This window comes from Miniopterus schreibersii, assembly GCF_964146895.1.
Source record: "Miniopterus schreibersii genome assembly, chromosome: 1".
In the NCBI taxonomy this organism is placed as follows: Eukaryota; Metazoa; Chordata; class Mammalia; order Chiroptera; family Miniopteridae; genus Miniopterus; species Miniopterus schreibersii.
Genome location: NC_138101.1, coordinates 133,469,421 through 133,488,224, shown reverse-complemented (window position 1 = coordinate 133,488,224; position 18,804 = coordinate 133,469,421). Strand labels below are relative to the sequence as shown.

At 57.9% G+C, this 18,804-nt stretch overlaps 1 protein-coding gene across 1 annotated transcript; it reads left to right on the top strand.

Annotated features, from left to right (window-relative positions):
• The first annotated feature begins 633 nt into the window (after nt 1–633).
• CARMIL3 (capping protein regulator and myosin 1 linker 3) lies at nt 634–17,254 on the top strand. Its single transcript, XM_081141994.1, has 40 exons — nt 634–759; nt 2,239–2,333; nt 2,636–2,686; nt 2,784–2,843; nt 2,930–3,045; nt 3,259–3,356; nt 3,589–3,659; nt 3,761–3,834; nt 4,041–4,116; nt 4,199–4,287; nt 4,741–4,835; nt 5,053–5,139; nt 5,354–5,463; nt 5,601–5,678; nt 6,234–6,310; nt 6,392–6,496; nt 6,591–6,660; nt 7,132–7,213; nt 7,341–7,437; nt 7,587–7,641; nt 7,721–7,893; nt 8,146–8,214; nt 8,430–8,523; nt 8,609–8,707; nt 9,106–9,234; nt 9,422–9,535; nt 9,909–10,084; nt 10,867–10,954; nt 11,093–11,230; nt 11,502–11,565; nt 11,682–11,890; nt 12,262–12,362; nt 12,961–13,279; nt 13,626–13,754; nt 14,384–14,450; nt 14,554–14,643; nt 16,137–16,255; nt 16,339–16,516; nt 16,673–16,783; nt 16,908–17,254. The coding sequence occupies exons 1-40, from the start codon at nt 720–722 to the stop codon at nt 16,931–16,933; spliced, it is 4,119 nt and encodes a 1,372-aa protein (XP_080998120.1). The 5' UTR covers nt 634–719; the 3' UTR covers nt 16,934–17,254.
• Nucleotides 17,255–18,804: the final 1,550 nt, after the last annotated feature.

The window sequence follows — 18,804 nt, the reverse complement described above, 5'->3', positions numbered from 1 at the left end:
CTGAGTGGACTGGATCTCTGGATCCCCCTAACTCTCCTCTCTGTCACCAGAACTGAGCCTGATGCTCAGGGGTGAGGTGTCTGCAGAGCTGCCAGCTGGGAGGAGGTGGCACGGGAACTCCCAGGTGCTACATCCGCGAGGATGGTGCCAAGGGCGCCGCAGGGATCCCCAAGTCGGCGAGCAGGGAAGGAAGGACAGACTTCCCCAGATCTGGCCAAGTCCTCTCCTGGCCTCGCCCTGGGCCCCGAGTTCCCTCGCAGGTCAGCGAGGACGAGCTGGACCGGCCCACAGAGAGAGGCCTTGCGAGGACGACCCTGAGAACCCAGGCCCACAAACAAAAGCATGGATTTTGCTCAGGGTGCTCGAGGAGTGTGTGGCACGCAAAGCGGGGACGCTGCCCTCCGCTGGGGAAATGCCCGGGCTCCCGGCAACGAGCACCGGGCGCCGCTCGCGGGAGCCGGCGGGAGGGGTGGGCGCGCGCGGGGCTCCGGCGGCCGAGCGCGGCGCGCATGCTCAGTCCCGCACGTCCAGGCCGGGCAGGGGACCCGGCGCTCGGGGGCGGGGCAGGAGCGCTCGCGCAGCCGCCCCGGACTGGAGCGGGCTCGGCGGCTCTGCATCGCTCGGCGCCGGGGCCCTGCCGGAGCAGGGTCTAGCATGTGCCGCGGCTCCCCGGCGGTGGCGGCGGCTCCCCTGCGGCGGCGGCAGCGGCGGCGGCCGTCATGGCCAAGTCCAGCGCGGAGCTCACCCGCGAGCTGCAAGGTACGAGGCTGCGGTGGTCTCCGGGACGCCGGGTCCGGGAGCATCCGAGACCCAGCGCGTTCCTCCCGCGGTACGCCCCAGCCGCGGTGCCTTCCGCCCCCGCCCCATGCATCCCGGTTGCAAGGCAGCCCCTCCGCACACGCTCCCCACTCCGCTGCCCCTGCACCCCAGCTCCGGGCATCTGCCCCGGAGCATCCGCCACTGCCCCCCTTGTCTCCCCTGTCAGGACCTTCCTGTCCCGGAGCCGTCCGTGCCGATCTTCGGTGACAGGTGCAGTCCCCTGGTGCTCCCTAGGGCTGACTCTCGGTGATTCTGGCCCACCCCTCAGTGAGGCGTCTAGTCCCCCCTCCGGAGAGTCGGGGTTTCCCAGCCGGGCGGAGCCAGGCCCACCCGGCCTCACGATGGGAGCTGCCCCTGGTCCTGACCGCCTCTTGGCTCCACACCCTCCCTCTCTCGGCCCCGCCCCGGAACTGGCCCAGGAGAGCCCCCCTCTCAGCCTGGCAGCGCCCAGACCGGTGGGGCAAAGAAGGGAATCAGGGAAGAGGGCCTGGATTGGAGCTAAAAGCAAGAGTAGGGTCTCTGCAGCTCGCCTCCCACAGCCCCAGTCCCAGCCTGCCCCCTTCTCACTACCCTACACCCCCACCTCTAGGCCTCTCCAGGCCCTGCCCCTCAGCACTGCCACAGCCCTGACCCCCAGAGGCAGGCGCACAGGCTAGCCCACGCAGACACCAGGACGCTCAAGGATACTCTGAGGCATGCGGCACCTTGGCAATTTCCTACACCTCCACACACACAAGCACAATCCTGAGATGTGTGTACAAACATCTTCATAGCACCTGCACACACCTCTCCCTCTCGATATCTCCCCCCACCCCCTCTCGGATATCTGGATGCTTCTGCCAACAGAGGGTATGGTCTCATTTAAACACTAACTCCTTCCCCCCCCCACCCCCCCCACCCCCCCACACACACACCAGAACCTTCTGGCTCTGTGCCCCTTTCACAACTGCAAGCACAGCATACTCATTCACACTTACCCATCTCCAACAATGGCATCTTCAGAAGGCACGCACACACGTATTGTAAAAGGCAGACACACTCACACCCAGACCACCTAGAATATAGTCAAAGGGACACCCCTACACCCCTGCACGCTGACTCACTGTGTATGGGTTGACAGTTGCTAGAGTGAACAAGTTGGAAAAATCCTTCACACCCTCAGAAGTGTAAGACACATCCTCCCACAGACAGTGTCACTCAGCAACTGTCCCTTGACTCAGGAACATCAGGAACCAGTTTTCTCCACACCCCTTCCCTCTCTAATAGGAAGAGAAAAGTCACCCAAGAAGGAAAGGTGTGTGTCCCTGTCAGTTGTCTCTTTTTCTCTCTCCTCCCCCCTGACCCTGGCCCTGGAGAACCCTGGGGAGGTGGGCTGGCCAGGGTAAGGAGAGCTCTGAGCAGACCCATATCAACCTGCAGACAGCATCCGGAGGTGCCTGAGCCAAGGGGCTGTGCTCCAGCAACATCGAGTGAAGCTGGAGACGAAGCCCAAGAAGTTTGAGGACCGAGTGCTGGTGAGGGCACTGGGCTTGGGAACAGAGGGAGGTATCAAGGGCAGCTGGGCTGCTGAGGGCAGAGAGCCTAGGAGGCAGGGGAAACAGGTGGGGAAGAGCTGAGGCAACATAGCCTGGGAAAGGTGTTAGACTGGGTTGGGTCAATGTCCAGGAGATTAGGATGGGGCATAAGAGAGAGGGGGGACCCCCAGAGCAGAGGGCCTCTGCTGGCCAGGGCTGCACACAGACTGAGGGGCTAAAGGATAGCAAGAGTCAATGGCCCAGGAAACTGCCATTTGCTGCTTTCTTTTCTTTCTCTGAAGGCCCTGACCTCCTGGCGCCTCCACCTCTTCCCCCTTAAAGTCCCAGCCAAGGTGAGTTGGGCTGAGGATCGGGAGAGCACCTAGCATGCCCCCTCCTGGGTCTGGCAGCCAGACCCTTACCATGAGCTGAGCATCCCCATGCCCCCAGGTGGAGAGCTCCTTCAATGTCCTGGAGATCCGGGCCTTCAACACGCTCAGTCAGAACCAGGTGAGCACCAGGGTCTGGGGCCCCACTATTGGGTGAGCAGGAGGAAGGAGTCAATATGTGAGGCTCTGCTGCTCCCTCTGCCCCAGATCCTAGTGGAGACAGAACGTGGCATGGTGAGCATGCGACTGCCGTCAGCTGAGAGTGTGGACCAGGTGACGCGACATGTGAGCTCTGCCCTCTCCAAGGTCTGCCCTGGCCCTGGGTGAGTGGCAAAGGAGGAATCTCTCACGGGGTTGGACAACAAGGAGGCTTCTCCCTCCTTTCCTCCTTCCCCTGGACCTGAGCTCCTAGGACACCAAGGAGAAGAGCAAGCATGTTCCTGCTCCTGTTTTTTCCTGGGGATCCAGAAGTCATAATGGGAAGAATTGAGGCCCTCTTTTCACCTGTCTCTGGGATGGATTTGTTCATCTTCCAGGTGTCTCATACGGCGTGGAAATGCAGACACTCCAGAAGGGCCCCGAGACACATCCCCCAACTCTGAGACTTCCACATCTACCACTCACAGTGTGTGTGGTGAGCAGGGGCAGACTTGACGAAAGTGGGACCTAAACCACCCTGCCCCTTGTCTGGGGTCCTTTATATATGAAGTTTCACCTGCCCTGAGGACTCCATAGTTCCCGGACCTCAGAGTTTCATGGTGTAGCAGGAACCCAGGACACTAGCACATAAACTGACCTTGACCCCCCCCAAACCTGTTCCTTATGCTCTTGCCCCTCCTGAAGCCAGCCCATCTACTGCCCCACAGGTGGCTTCTCTGAGACCTACGCTGCCCTGTGTGACTACAATGGGCTGCACTGCCGTGAGGAGGTGCAATGGGTGCGTTGGGCAGAGACCCACTATTTGGGCAGGTGGGACCTGGAGGGAGGGGGCAGAGGAGGAGGAGGGGAGCAGGTATGAGCCAGTGCTACCTCTCCAAGGATGTGGACACCATTTATCATGCTGAAGATAACCGGGAGTTCAATCTTTTGGATTTCAGCCACTTGGAGAGCCGGTAAGCTGAGGGGTAGAGACTCCCCACCACCACCCCAAATGCCCTTCTGATCCCACCCACAGTACCCAGCTTTCTCTCCCCAACCTCACCCCCCACTGCCTTCTACTCATCCAGGCTTTCCCCAGCCCAACCTCTTCATCCCTTGTCTCCTCTTTACTGCCCAGCCACCTGCTCACCACTTTCCTACCCACTTCATCTCCCCACAGGGACTTGGCCCTAATGGTGGCAGCCCTAGCCTACAACCAATGGTTCACCAAACTCTACTGCAAGGACCTGCGGCTGGTAGGGACTAGGAGGGGTGGTGGAAGTGAGAGAGAGAAGTGTCTTCTCTGGTCCCTGATCGCAGCACCCCCTCTGTCCTCAGGGCTCTGAAGTGCTAGAACAGGTGCTACATACCCTGAGCAAGTCAGGGAGCCTGGAAGAGCTGGTGCTGGACAACGCTGGACTTAAGACGTGAGGCCAGCCTCCTCCTTGGGCAGTGCTGCCCCTTCATGTAGTCTTAGGGCCCCAGAACCTCAGAGCATGATAGGGGCCTCTGAGCTATCTCATCCTGCTCCTCACATTACAGAAGAGGAGACTGAGGCCCAAAGAGGGCAGAAAACAAGCCAATGATCAAGCTGGGACTCAGACCTGAGCTCCTGACCCCCAGCTCCATGGCCTTCCCCAGCATGCTCATCAACCACCAGGCAGGGTGGGCTTCTCTAATCTCAAGGATCCAAAGCTGGGCTTTGTCTCAGCACAACTTCTCGTGGACTCCAGAGTGGTGACAAGTTCTGTGGCAAACCCCAAGCTGCTCCCCACCTGTGGGGGCCTCTGGCCTTTGCATTCCCAGCCAGGCAGGCAGGTGGAGGAGGAGGGGAAGCCCAGGGACTGGGACAAACAAATCCTTCCTCCCCTTGCCTGAAGGGACTTTGTCCAGAAGCTGGCCGGGGTGTTTGGGGAGAACGGGAGCTGTGTGCTGCATGCCCTCACTCTGTCCCACAACCCCATCGAAGACAAGGGTGAGCCCCACCGGGAATCCTACCCCCACCACAACGCAGACCCCTGTACTAGCCCAGAACCCAACTGGGGTCTGAACAACCTGATACCAGCCCCTGTCCCAGCACTTTGATCCTTGACCCCAGGCCTGTACCCCACTCAAGCCCCTACTCTGACTCTGCACCACCTGCTCCCACTGCCCAGCTCCTCACTGGGCCCATTTCTCTCCCCACCCCCTAGGTTTTCTCAGTCTAAGTCAACAGCTCCTCTGCTTCCCCACTGGCCTCACCAAACTGTGCCTGGCCAAGACTGCCATTTCCCCTCGAGGTATTTGCACTGGGAACCCTGACTTTTGACCACTTACCCTGCCTAGTGTTGCCTAGGATGTCAAGCCCCACCCAGAGGTATACCCACACACCCACACAGCCTCCCAGAGATCAAGGAAAGAAGAGGAGCCACACAGGGGAAGTGGGGAAGAGTTGTATTCCTGGGGAAGAGGTGGGCATGGGGGCCAACCCAGCCCAGTGCTTGCTGTGCTCAGGACTCCAGGCGCTGGGCCAGACCTTCGGGGCCAACCCGGCCTTTGCCAGCTCCCTTCGATACCTGGACCTGAGCAAGAACCCTGGGCTGCTTGCCACAGATGAGTCCAATGTGAGTCTACAGAACATAGCCTCAGGCCCCTGCTGACATGCACTCAGGCTTCAGGGCCTGGGCTCTCTGCCCTGTAGCCAGGGGTAGAGGGACTCTGTCACCCCTTCCCCTGCAACTCCTCTGTCCTCCCTTCCCAGGCCCTCTACAGTTTCCTGGCCCAGCCCAACGCTCTGGTGCACCTGGACCTGGCAGGGACTGACTGCGCCATTGACTCGGTGAGGGGTTGGTTGGTGATGGCGGGCCAGCCTGAGGTGATTTAGGGAGGCCACGGTGGATCTGTGCCTTACCCCCTTCTTTGAGTATGGAGGTGAGCAGAGCGGGCAGGATGACTTTAGGTTCAGCTGATTTATAAAGCAACACCTATAGTTGGCACCTGTGCTGCACTTTATCTCCATCACTGCCCAAGGCTGTGCTGGTTCCATAGAGCCAGCCATCGCTCCATTCCCCCTGGCTCAGGGCGAGTCTGCCAGGAGGCTAAGACCCTGTCCTTAACGTGAACAAAGCACCTGGTGAGCCTGTGGTGACCCTGACTTTATACATCCATTGCCTGTGAGCCTCTCAACTACCCCTGAGGACCAGGCAGGGAGTAGACCCACTTTCCATAGAGGGGAAACTGAGGCAATGAGGCAAAGTGGGCATCCATAGTGGGGCTCGCATGGACTGACCGTGGAGGGTAAGAGCCAGGACCTTGATGGGAAGGAGGAGTCCTTACCCACCCTTCCCAGCACCCCTCCCAGCCCCTGTGAGACCCACCATGTCTCTCTCCACAGCTTCTGGGTGCCCTGCTCCATGGTTGCTGCTCCCACCTAACCTACCTCAACCTGGCGCGTAATAGCTGCTCTCACAGGTGGGAGCATGAGGGGTGCAGGAAGGGATGGGGCAAGTGGCGGGTGTCTCCCTCCCTTGCTGACCCCAGGGGTCTCTGCAGGAAGGGCCGGGAGGCCCCACCAGCCTTCAAGCAGTTCTTCAGCAGCGCCTACACACTGAGCCACGTTAACCTGTCTGCCACAAAGCTGCCCCTGGAGGCCCTCAGGTCGGGTGGGTGCAGGGTTGGGGGAGCATCCGGGGGGAACCATAAGAGAAGGGGGTGAGAGATAGAAGTGGGCTTGCTGACCTTCCTCCCACAGAGCGCTGCTCCAGGGCCTCTCCCTCAACAGTCACCTCAGTGATCTGCACCTGGACCTCAGCAGCTGTGAGGTGAGCCCTCAGTCTCCCAACCCCACTGCTTGTCCCCCACCCACTGTTCATTTCTCTGACCTAAGTCAAACCCTGGCAACATCTTGCTTCTGCATTACTCCTTTGTGATCCCCCAACCTGATCACACCTCCACTTTCCCCTCTCAGTCTGTGGTCTGCGTCCCTCTTTCCAGAGGTCATTTTCAGTCTTCAGTATGTTCCCCCTTAAAGCTTTGCGGATGGAGATACCAGGCTTTCCCAGCAGAGGGCAGGAGCGAGCTGTCTCCCGTGCAGCGGCCTGGAGACTTGTGACCAAGGGAAGGGAGAGAGCCCTAGGGAAGAATCTGGTGTGGAGAAGGGCCTCCTGATTTTACACCCCAGACCTGATATGACCTTGAGTCCTGGCGTAACTACTTTGGTCTCTGAGCATTAAAGGTGCCCTACCCCTCCCCTTACCCTGCCTCCTTGCCCCACCCCCACCTTGTCCCTGCAGCTCCGCTCAGCAGGAGCCCAGGCTTTGCAAGAGCAATTGGGGGCTGTCACCTGTGTGGGCAGCCTGGATCTGTCAGACAATGGTGAGTGGAGGTGCTTTTCTTCCTGGGGGCCAGGTGGGGACAGGGCCCGGAGCATGGGGGAGCAGCCTTAAGGAGACTCCTGTGAGCCTCCAGCCTCAAGGCCAGGCCTCTCCCATCTACTGGCCAGGGTTTGACTCGGACCTTCTGACACTGGTACCCGCACTGGGCAAGAACAAGTCCCTAAAGCACCTGTTCCTGGGCAAGAACTTCAATGTCAAGGCCAAGTAAGGCCCTTCTCCATACCATAGACCCCCCCACTCTGTCATCCACCTATCCTTTTAGCTCACTATATTACCTCTGACCTCCTCCCTGCTCCCCCAATAGCATGACCCCAGCCCCCTCCCCTCCTGCTCTGAGCCCTGACTCCCCTCAGGATCCTGGAGGAGATCCTCCACAAGCTGGTGCAGCTGATCCAGGAAGAGGACTGTGTGAGTGACTGGGCCTGGGAGGGGACCTGCTGTGGCGAGAGCTTTGGGGACTGGGCCCAACCCCCACTTGCCCACACAGTCCCTGCAGTCACTGTCGGTGGCCGACTCCCGGCTGAAGCTGCGCACCAGCATCCTCATCAATGCGCTGGGCAGCAACACCTGCCTGGCTAAGGTGGATCTGAGCGGCAATGGCATGGAGGACATCGGGGCCAAGATGCTGTCTAAGGCCCTGCAGATAAACTCCTCTCTCAGGTGGGTCCCCACTTGGACCCTCTGACCCCCACGCATGCACATGGGCCTGCACACACACACACACACACACACACACACACACACACGCACCCTCCCTGCTTGCCTTGCTCTGCCCCAGCTTCCAGGAGACCCTCAGTCCCAGGACCATCTCTGAGTCTGCCACATTACCCAGGAAAGGAGGGAGAGCTGTGTCCTGCCCCTTAACAGGGACCCAGAGGGAGGGGTAACAAGCTGTGTTCACCTTCTCCCCAGAACTATCCTATGGGATCGGAACAATACATCTGCCCTGGGCTTTCTGGACATTGCGAGGGCCCTGGAAAGGTGAGTGGGCCAGGTCTTTCCTGACCCAAGCCCCCAGCTTCCTGTGCCTGGACCAGGCCTGAACTAATTCAGCCCCACCCCAGCCCCCTTGACCTATTTGCACAGAAATGTTAGAGAGGGCCATGGACGAAGGAAGTGATCAACAAGAGGCGGGTTTGGGAGAGCAGGACCACTCCTCACCTCTTCCCCACCCAGCTGTATACTGTGTCCCACAGCAACCACACGCTGCGCTTCATGTCCTTCCCGGTGAGCGACATTTCCCAAGCCTACCGCAGTGCCCCTGAGCGCACCGAGGACGTCTGGCAGAAGGTGGTGGCCTAAGCAGGGTGGAACAGAGAGGGCAGGGGACAGCCCACATCCCCAGACCCTGATCTGCTCACCCCATCATCTCCAGATCCAGTGGTGTTTGGTGAGGAACAACCACTCCCAGACATGCCCCCAGGAGCAGGCCTTTAGGCTGCAGCAGGGCCTGGTGACCAGCAGCGCCGAGCAAGTAAACGTTTCCCTCTGGGACACATGGGGCATGCAAGGCACAGGTGTGATGTGATGGGTGGGGCATGAAAGAGGCATAGCATGATGCCCAAAACTGGGCTCAAGTGAGGGGGAGCAGGAAGACAAAACATTCAGAAAAGGGGCCCCAAACATGAGAGAACATGTGGGCAAACAGTGGGGGCCCCAGACAAGGGGTGCACAGAACTATGGGAGCTTCTGGGCATTCAAGAGGGGTTTCCCCAGAAGAAGTGAGAATAGGCCATCAAGACATCAGTACCACCCCTATAGTGCTGGCTCCAATAGCACTGCCCAAGGACACCCAGAAATGGGTTCCTGGGGTCCCATCTGGGAAGATGTTGTATGGGATCGCCCCTAACACTCCTGCTGGCTGTGCTCCAGATGCTGCAGCGGCTGTGTGGACGGGTGCAGGAGGAGGTCCGGGCCCTGAGGCTGTGCCCCCTGGAGCCTGTGCAGGATGAGCTGCTCTATGCTCGGGACCTCATCAAGGACGCCAAGAACTCCCGGGCGGTGAGCCCTGCATAGCAGCCCCCCCCCCCGCCCGACTCCCTGACAATCCAGAACCCAGGAAGGCCACCCATGCTAACCCAGAAGTGTCCAGGCCCTGCCCCGTGCATCAGCCCTCCTAGTGCAGGACACCCAGGGACCTAGTAAGGCCTGTTTCTGACCTTCTGATCATAACCTCTTCCTTACACAGCTGTTCCCCAGTCTCTATGAGCTGGGTCACGTGCTGGCCAATGATGGGCCTGTGCGGCAGAGGCTGGAGTCAGTAGCCAGTGAGGTGTCCAAGGCTGTGGACAAGGAGCTGCAGGCAAGTCCTGGGGAAGGAGCCTAATGAGGTCTGCATGGGGAGATTATTGGGGGCAAGAAGGAAATGCAGAGTTGAAACCACCCACTGTGCAAAGACATTACTAGAAAACTGGGCTTGAATTTTTTCCTGCTAGCTTCAGTCTTGGCCCCTGAACTCTTACCTCCCCCCCCCCCCCGACTGACCTTTCCTTGTCAATCAGTGCCCTGTCCATATGGCAGGGTGGAAGCCTGAGTGTCCTGGGCTCTGCTGCTAACAGGCCCTGTGACTTTGGCAAGCCATGGGGGACTGGAATAGACAGGCTAGAGTCTCTTGACTGTGAAGCCACCCCTGATCCTCCCCCCTTTGGGCTCTGGCCTCCCTTCCCCCATACTAGGTGATCCTGGAGTCCATGGTCAGCCTAACACAGGAGTTATGCCCTGTGGCCATGCGGGTAGCTGAGGGGCACAACAAGATGCTGAGCAATGTGGCCGAGCGCGTCACTGTGCCCAGGAACTTCATCCGCGGGGCGCTCCTGGAGCAGGCCGGGCAGGACATTCAGAACAAACTGGAGTGAGAGGCAGAGGGGCTGGGGTGGGGCTATATTGGGCCCAGAACACTTAGGGACTTGGGGCCCAGCTCTCAGCAATGAATAATGAATGGCACAATCTCCATTACAAGGGATAAATCTTTAACCAACTGCAACCTTGCTAGGGTCGGACTGGTCTTTGCCCTAGAAATCTAAGTGTTGAGCCGGGCTTTAGGAGATGGGGTTTATGAGCGGGGCAGTGCACACACTGGTGTGCACACACACATAGCCACACACATACACCCAGAGTCATCTCCAAAAACAAAGCACAGCCTCCTGGGAGGCCCGGTCAAAGAGAATTGATGCGATTGGAGTGCGTGGACTACACTCTCTCCCCCTCCCAGTTTTCAACCCTAGACCTCTTTCATTCTGGGCCTGGGCCACCACTTGCCAAAGCAAAGAAAAAGAAAAATTATTAAAAGAAGAGCCAGTTTCTGCTCTTACAGCAGAGACCAGCAGAGCTCACTCAGCACTCCAGTTTACTGGAGCTCCAGGGTCGTATCCCAGGGCCCCCTGCTCCCCTTCCTCCTCCACTCCTCTTTGCCCACCCTCCCAATCCACACACACCTAGGCTGGAGGTCTGTGGGTGGGGCTGGGTATGCCTTTATGGAGACTCGAGTGTGGACCTCAGTTGCGTCCTACAGCATGTTAGGGCCTCCTTGGATGGCCAGGCTACCTGGCCCTCTCCCTCGGGCACCTGCGGAATGGCGGGCTGAGGCTCGGGGCTAGGGAAGGAGTGGCTGAGCAGCCCCACCTGTGCCCACAGTGAAGTGAAGCTCTCAGTCGTCACCTACTTAACCAACTCCATAGTGGATGAGATCCTGCAGGAGCTATACCACTCACACAAGAGCCTGGTAAGGTTTCTGAACCCTGGCCAGGCTCAGACACGCCCTGCATGTGGGCATCATACCATCTCCCCCAGCCACCTCCCCTCAAGGCTCTGGGAGGTGGACCACTTCCTTGGGATCCTGTTTACACCTGTCCTTCCCTAGGCCCGGCACCTAGCCCAGCTAAGGACACTATCAGATCCATCAGGGGGGCCAGGCCAAGGGCAGGATCTGTCCTCCCGGGGCCGGGGCCGTAACCATGACCATGAGGAGATCACCGATGATGAACTTGGGACCAACATCGTGAGCATCCCATGCCCCAGCCCCTCCTAACCTAGGTCCTGCCCCCTGAACCTGCAAAACACTGTCCTCTTCCACGTCTCTGGGCTCCACTCTCCCCTTACTGAGCAGGTCTCATTCCCCAGCCCAGCCTCTTCCCTAATCCCAATGCCCCAGCCACCTTGGAGAGGGAGGCAGGAAGGACTCTAAATAGAAGGCTTTATGAGGAATGGAATCTCCAAGTGAGGTCCTGGCATGCGCAACCTGGCCCCACTATTCTCCTCCATTTCTGCAGGACACCATGGCCATCAAAAAGCAGAAACGCTGCCGCAAGATCCGGCCAGTGTCTGCCTTCATTAGTGAGTCCCCAGCTTCAATTCTAATGGCCCTGTTTCCCTTTCTTTTTTCTCTGTCTTGCCAGCCTGCTTTCACCCTGTCCCTCCTGCTAGTCCCTCTAATACTGCTGTCCCCACAGGTGGGAGCCCTCAGGACATGGAAAGCCAGCTGGGGAGCCTGGGGATCCCCCCTGGTTGGTTCTCAGGACTTGGGAACAGCCAGCCCACAGCTAGTGGCTCCTGGGAAGGTCTATCGGAGCTTCCCACTCATGGCTATAAACTAAGGCATCAAACACAAGGCAGGCCGCGGCCCCCCAGGACCACCCCTCCAGGACCTGGTCGGCCCAATGTGAGTCCCTAGGCCTCTCAAGAGGATTGACTTCACTTAGCAATGCCAGAGCCAATTGTGGCTTTAGGACCCAAATGCAAAAGCACCAGCGTTGGGGGATCTGACAGGAGCCCCAGCAGGCCACCAAAAGAGGGACTATCCAGTTTGGATGGCAGCTAGACCTTGTCACAGGTAGGAAATCTGTCTGCCACACAGTGGCAGTCCTCATTGTGGTGAGAGCCGCCAAGCTTAGGAAATTTCCAGGTGGACTAATGTCCAAATTTCCATGGGGCCAAGAGAAGCCAGTCCCAGTGCAGAGGGGAAGGCCCTGAGTGGATAGGAGGATCTCACTGGCCCAGATGAGAGTCCCTACAGGGCTTTCCTCCCAGCAGGCGCCAGTACCTGGGACGCGTCAGGAGAACGGGATGGCCACCCGCCTGGATGAGGGACTGGAGGACTTCTTCAGCCGAAGGGTCATGGATGAGAGTTCCAGGTGTGGCACCAGACACATTCCCATTTTCATCAGGCCCCAAGGCCTGGAAGGACCCGTGTCTGCCCAACTCCCATGGAGTCCTCTCCAATGCCGGAGCCCAAAGCCAGCCTCTCTGGGACATTTCCCCCACATTCTCATCCTTCCACACCTAGCCCTTATCTCCCGTGTTTCCTTAGTCTCAGAATAGCCAGCTAGAAGGGATGGGGCCACCACAGTGGGATGGTGGGGGCAGGGGGGAGCAGCACCCAGGGCTGGTATGACCATTAGGATAAGAGACCTGGAGGGCATGTTCTCAGTCACTGTCCTGCACAGAAGGCACTGTGTCACTTGGAGAGACTGTGAGGAGAGGGCAGGAGGGGTGCCTAGGAGGAAAGAATTGATCTGCTAGAGCATTATGACAGGGAAGGTGAGGACACCATCTCCCCTGAGATAAGTGGGGAGGACTACAGAGCAGCAGGAGAAACTAGATGAGAGGAAAGTGGGAGGTTTATGAGACCTGAGACTAGACTAAGACCAGCACCACCTTGGGCGCTGAGCCACCTCTGCACCTTTACATCTCCTCATGGCTCTGCCATTAACTCACCCTGACCCCACCCAGCTACCCCCGGACCCTTCGCACCCTGCGGCCAGGCCTCTCGGAGCCTCCGCTGCTGCCTCCACTCCAGAAGAAGAGGCGCCGAGGCCTGTTTCACTTTCGCCGGCCCCGGAGCTTCAAGGGGGACAGGGGACCAGGTTCCCCCACCACAGGGCTCCTCCTCCCTCCGCCCCCACCTCCACCTCCAACTCAGGAGAGCCCCCCCATCCCAGACCCCCCCAGCCTCCGCAACAACTCTTCCCCCTGCTGGAGCCCAGAGGAGGAGAGCAGCCTCCTTCCTGGATTAGGGGGGAACCGGGGGCCTTCCTTCCGCAGGAAGATGGTAAGTGAGGCAGGAGGTACTATGTCCTCCCCGTTTGCTGTCCCGCACATAGCCCACCTGCCCAGCCCACCCCAGGCAATTAATGGGAGAATGCTAAGACTCGGGCCTCTGGGGAACTGTGGTCATCCCAACTCCCTGCTCCTTGAGAGTGGGCTAGGCCTAGTGACCCACAGCATGCTGGGAATGCTGCATGCGTATTTGGGCAGTGGAAGGGCTCTTCGAAGGGTCTGGGCAGTGCTCCCCTGGGCTGGGGGCTCAAAGGGGCCGTGCCCTCCCCCACTCCCTTGCTGCCTGTGGAGCCCCTCCTCCCCCAGGAACTGCTTATAAACCTGAGACCTTGTTCCAGGGTGCGGAGGGGTCAGAGCCAGGGGAGGGGGGCCAAGCCCCTGGGACAGCACAGCAGCCAAGGTTCCAGGGTGTTGCCCTTCCTGGGTTGGGAAGAACCAAAGGTTGGAGCTTCGATGGGAAACAAGAGGTGAGGGGAGCCCAAAGCCATGAATTGAGGGTCCTGTGGGTGTCTGTCTACCACCCTCCCCTTCCCACACCCCCATCCCTGGTGGGTCAGTGGAGAGAGCGATGCTTTGGTTCAAAGGTGTTAACTGCAGCTCGGCCCATACCAGACACTTGCTGTGAATCCTGGACAGGTCACCTAATCTCTTGGAGCCCCTACTTCTTTGTAAAATGGGCAGACATCAAAATACTTACCTCCAGAGCTCTGTTTCCAAACTTCGGTGACTTGATTAACACCTTTAGGACTGATTTTTACCTTTTCAGTATTACACCTGTGTTATTTACATAATATTTTAATTTAAATCAACTCACCTTTTTTAACTTAGTCTGGACCTGTGCATTATTATCTTTAAAACCATAGTCATGTTTTCTTCTACTACACATAAAATAAACATATAACTATTAAAATAACAGTATTTTCATTCATGTGAGCCATTTCTTATGCCCCTAGGGTGGATGGGTGCCACTCTTTGGGGAAAATGGTCCAAGCATCTAGGGACTAATGACATGAGATGCTAGAGCAGAAGCCCTTGCTAACTGCAGCCCCCACCTGGAGGGGAGTTTTCTGATGAGCTGACTCAGCTGTCCTTTCAGGGCACAAGCCCCGAACTGGAGGGCAGTGTCCAGGCTTGGCAGAAACGGCGCTCTTCGGATGATGCAGGTAAGAATGGTCACCCTCTCTTCTTTCTTTTGACCCCTCTCTCAGGGGCCCCTCCTAATTTGCCTTTCCCGGTCCCCTTCTTTTCCTTTCCCCTCCACGCCAGGGCCTGGAGCCCGGAAGCCCCCACCACCACCCCAAAGCAGCAAGCCGAGCTTCAGCGCCATGCGCCGTGCAGAGGCCACCTGGCACATAGGTAGGAACGCCTGTTCTCAGCCAAAAGCACTGAGGCCTAGAGTGTGTCCAAAGAAACAGAAGCCATGGCCCTGCATCAGGGAATCCAAGGTGGGGCAGTGAGAGTCAACACAGTGAAAATGTTTAAGGATATTTACAAAACTATTTCCAAAAAAGACAACCCAATCCAAAGAAAGCCCCCCTGCCGAACAAAAGTGGCTTTGCGAGGACTGGCAGACGAGAATAACACTTTGTAGGTGATTCCGGACAATTCTCTAAGGCAGGGGCCACCTCTGGTCACTGTCAGCAGAGTGGCACCCTCTATAGAGAAGTCCTCTCTCTGACCCTCAGCTGGGAAGGGAGTGGCCAAGTACCAGCCATGCCAGCCCCACCTCAAACATTCCAGTCTCCTCCAAGTCAGCCTGCCAAGCCATCCTCAGCTTGTGTAAAAAAGTGCCACAGGGAACGGGCAAGAACCCGTCCTGCCCTGGGCGTTAGTCCCGGCTCAGCCACCATCAGCAGTGTTGACCTTATACGAGTTACTTACCTTCTGGCCTTGAAACTCTGAAGGAATAAAGGGGAGGGGTTCATGGTATGACACCTCCCTTCTGCTGGGCTCAGAGCACCTTTCACTTACGGAACCTCTAAAAGAAAGCTGGTCAGCTGAGCATCAATGTAAGTTCCCACAGGCCTGGAATCTGACCCTTCAACAATACTGCCATGGACAGATCTCACTTAGATATAGACACTCCACAGCCTTCCTCCACCACCCCGAGGCTGGGCACAGGGCATGTGCAGAACCAGGCTGGCCCTTGGCTTGGCAATGCCTATGTTCCTGCCCACCCTTTAAGGCCCGGCCAGTCTTGGGGGCATCTTTGCTGGTTTTCCATCCCCCACACAAACTAGTTAAACACCCAAAGTGGGGCTCCTTGTTTCACTTAGGAGACCACAAGTCAGATGCTCCACAGTGCACAGACTGACCACCAGCACCCTTCAGGTCTCTCTTACTCACTCCTCACAGATACACAGACACCTTCCAGGCGGATTACTCTCAGGCTCAATTTGCATAAAGCCACAGAAGTGGGGGTGGGGGTACCAGGGCGCCTCTCCTTGAGGCTCTCGTCATCTAAGTCAGACTGGGAGACAAAGTCCTGGGAGTGCCAGGCTGCAGCCTTGGCAGGGCCCCGGGGCACTGCAGCTCTGGATGAACAGCCACGCCTGTGGACCCAGACAGCCCCAGGCTCTGGCTCTATCCCAGCAGGAAAGAGCTCAGGCCCTGCTCTTCAAGAGGGACAGTCTGAGCTCACTCTAGAGGTGGCCGGCTCAGGACCATACTGGGGACCAAGGGCTAAGAAAATATGAGAGCAGAAGGGAACATTTAAGGCAGAGGCATAGGAGCAAATAGGCTTGGAGGGGGAAGCTCTGGCCTCCAGGGCTTCACAGGGACAGGGCACAGGGAGGGCTATGCAAGAATGCCTGTTCCTGCAGCTGCTCTTCTTTCTCCCCATTCCCTAGCTGAGGAGAGTGCCCCCAACCACAGCTGCCAGAGTCCCAGCCCAGCTTCCCAGGATGGCGAGGAGGAGAAGGAGGGGGCCGTGTTCCTGGAGAAGGCAGTTCCCGCTAGGAATGCCAAGGTGAGGGCTGGCAATGTGGGGGGGGCACTCTGATGAGGCGAAAGGATTAACTAACTGACCCAGCCTCTTCCTTCTTCTGCCAGCTGCAGGATCCCCCTTTAGCTCCACGGCTCCCCAAGCCGGTGGCTGTGCCCAGGGGCCGCCGTCCCCCCCAGGAGCCAGGGGGCAGGGAAGCTGAGGCTGGGGGTACAGCCCCAGGAATGAACAAACCCCAGCTGAGGCTGGGCTCACAGCATGACCAAGAGGAGCCCGAGGTCCAAGGTCTGCCACTTGGCTGGAGGGGGCCTTGGGATGCCTCTGGAACCCTGCTGCCCACACCAGGTCCCCATCCCAAGCATGAAAAGAGTCACAGCCTGGATAAGCACCCAGCCTGTGAGCCCCACTCATATGCCAGACCTGCCTGGACTGTCATTTCAGGGCCCCTAGATCCAGGCCGCCGGACTGCCCCCCTGAAACCCAAGAGGACACGACGGGCACAGTCCTGTGACAAGCTGGAGCCTGATAGGAGACGGCCCCCTGACCCCACAGGTGCCGGTGGGGTGGGCGATAGGGCAGTTCCCTTCCCACCCAGCTGTCCAACATGGCACACCCAACACTGGGTGGTGGCTCTCCCTGCCCAGGAAACAGGGCTCCCTGGATTTGTCCCCAGCAGGAACCAGTGAGCCAGGAACAGACTGACAGCTGCTGCAGCACCCTCCCCAGCCCTCCTCTCGACATGTGCCTCACAAGGACTGACCCCCACCCACCCCCACACCTCCAGGCCCCTCTGCCAGCCCATCCTACAGGGGCAGGATGGCAGGATGAGGTGTGGAGACAGGAGGTGGGGGACAGGAAGGGAGGGAGCAACCTGGAGAGCGGGAGGCTCTGGATGCCTACTCCCTCTGCAGAGAGCTTCGGGGTGGGGCTGTCTCCCTCCCTGGAGGGCAGATGTGTCCCTCGATCCCCAGGGGTTCTCTCCCCACTTGTATAGAATAAAAACCCAAAATTACTGCCTGCCTTGAGTCTTTGCTGGCTTCCCCATTTACTGCCCCCATGCCCCACCATCTGTTCCCCTTCAGTGCTTGGTCTCAGTGGGGAACAGTGAGGAAGAGGGAAGGGGCTGGGGCTCTGAGCAGAGAGGGAAAGACCAGAGAGATGATGGACAGGTGGGAGGGGACTGAGAAGTCCCCAAGCCACAGTAAGTATCATGTGTAGGATCTAGGCTGAGCTGCCTGGAGAAGAGACCAAAATGACAGAAACCAACACCAGTGTGTGTCCAGTTTTGGGGGTGTGGTGGGATTGGAAGACCCCAGTGTACCAGGAGGAGACTGGGGAGCAGCGTGGTGTGTGTGTGTGTGTTTACACATAGGCAGGCTCACTAATGGTGGGATTAAATGGTGTGTCATCATCCAGGCATATCAACAGTCAGAAATCTCAACAATAAAGTGGCCTAAAGGTGAACAGAAGTGTCTATGGTGTGAGAAGATCAATGATTAATTTAATTGTTTCCCATTGGTGTACTACCAAATACTAGCTTGGCATTCAAGACTCTGGCTCAAGAGCCTCTTCCTCCATGAAGCCCTTCCTGATGCCTTCCCCTGACTCATCCAAATAAAACCCTCTCTCTTTGTGGCCCACTGCATCCTGAACAGACCCCCAGAGCCATACCTTTGCATCTGACACACTTAATTGCACTTGTGTATTGGCTTGTCATCTCTGTCTGTGGGCCTGTCTGTTCTACATACACACACCTCCCCCAGGAACAGGAGCTGTGTCTTAATCACCTGTATAGCCCCAGCCCCTGGCACAGTGCCTGGCTGCTGCCCTAATATATGAGCAGCTTAGGGGGTGAAGGTGAAGGTGTTCTGGTGAACCCCGTTGTGTATTCATCCCAGATCACTGTCACCATGTACCCAAATATCTTCAAGCATGGCATGCAATTCCCAGGCAAATGCTCACTTCTAGTCTCACTAGGGAATGACTGAAGTCTCCTCTCCTGAATATCTGTTCATGCCCTGGCCAGTTTGGCTCAGTGGTTAGAATGTTGGCCTGTGGACTGATGAGTCCCGGGTTCGATTCCAGCCAAGGGCACATACCTCGGTTGCAGGCTCAATCCCTGGCCCCAGTTGGGGCATGTGTGGAGGAAACCAATCGATGTGTCTCTTTCACATTGATGTTTCTATCTGTCTCTCTCTCCGCTTTCCACTCTCTCTGAAAAGCAATGGAAAAATAAAATAGAAAAAGATCTCTGCATGGTTTGGCCCCTCCCACAAGGAATCTTGGGCAGAGGGGAGAGGGTGGTGAATTGCAGGCACTAGGAAGATGCCTCCGGAATCAATCCTTCAGCACATCCCACTGGCAGCCCCGTCTTCAGGAGGTTGGTTGTGTGATCAGGATGTGAGACTGTGTGCCCTTAAGCAGTTGCGTCCATGTCCTTGTGTCTCCCTGTTAAAAGGTGGCTGGGACACTGAACCTCATTCTCCGAGCTGTGAGGTTCAGCGTGGTTTTTAAGGAGCACGTGAATATCTCCATCTGCTGTATTTGGGTTGGTGTGAGTGAGTGTATGTGTG

Coding starts and splice junctions, on each gene's coding strand:
- CARMIL3 (XM_081141994.1), top strand. CDS start 720: ATGGCCAAGTCCAGCGCGGAGCTCACCCGCGAGCTGCAAG. Junction 8,708..9,105: donor TGACCAGCAGCGCCGAGCAA/GTAAACGTTTCC, acceptor GCTGTGCTCCAG/ATGCTGCAGCGGCTGTGTGG. Junction 13,280..13,625: donor CTTCCTTCCGCAGGAAGATG/GTAAGTGAGGCA, acceptor ACCTTGTTCCAG/GGTGCGGAGGGGTCAGAGCC.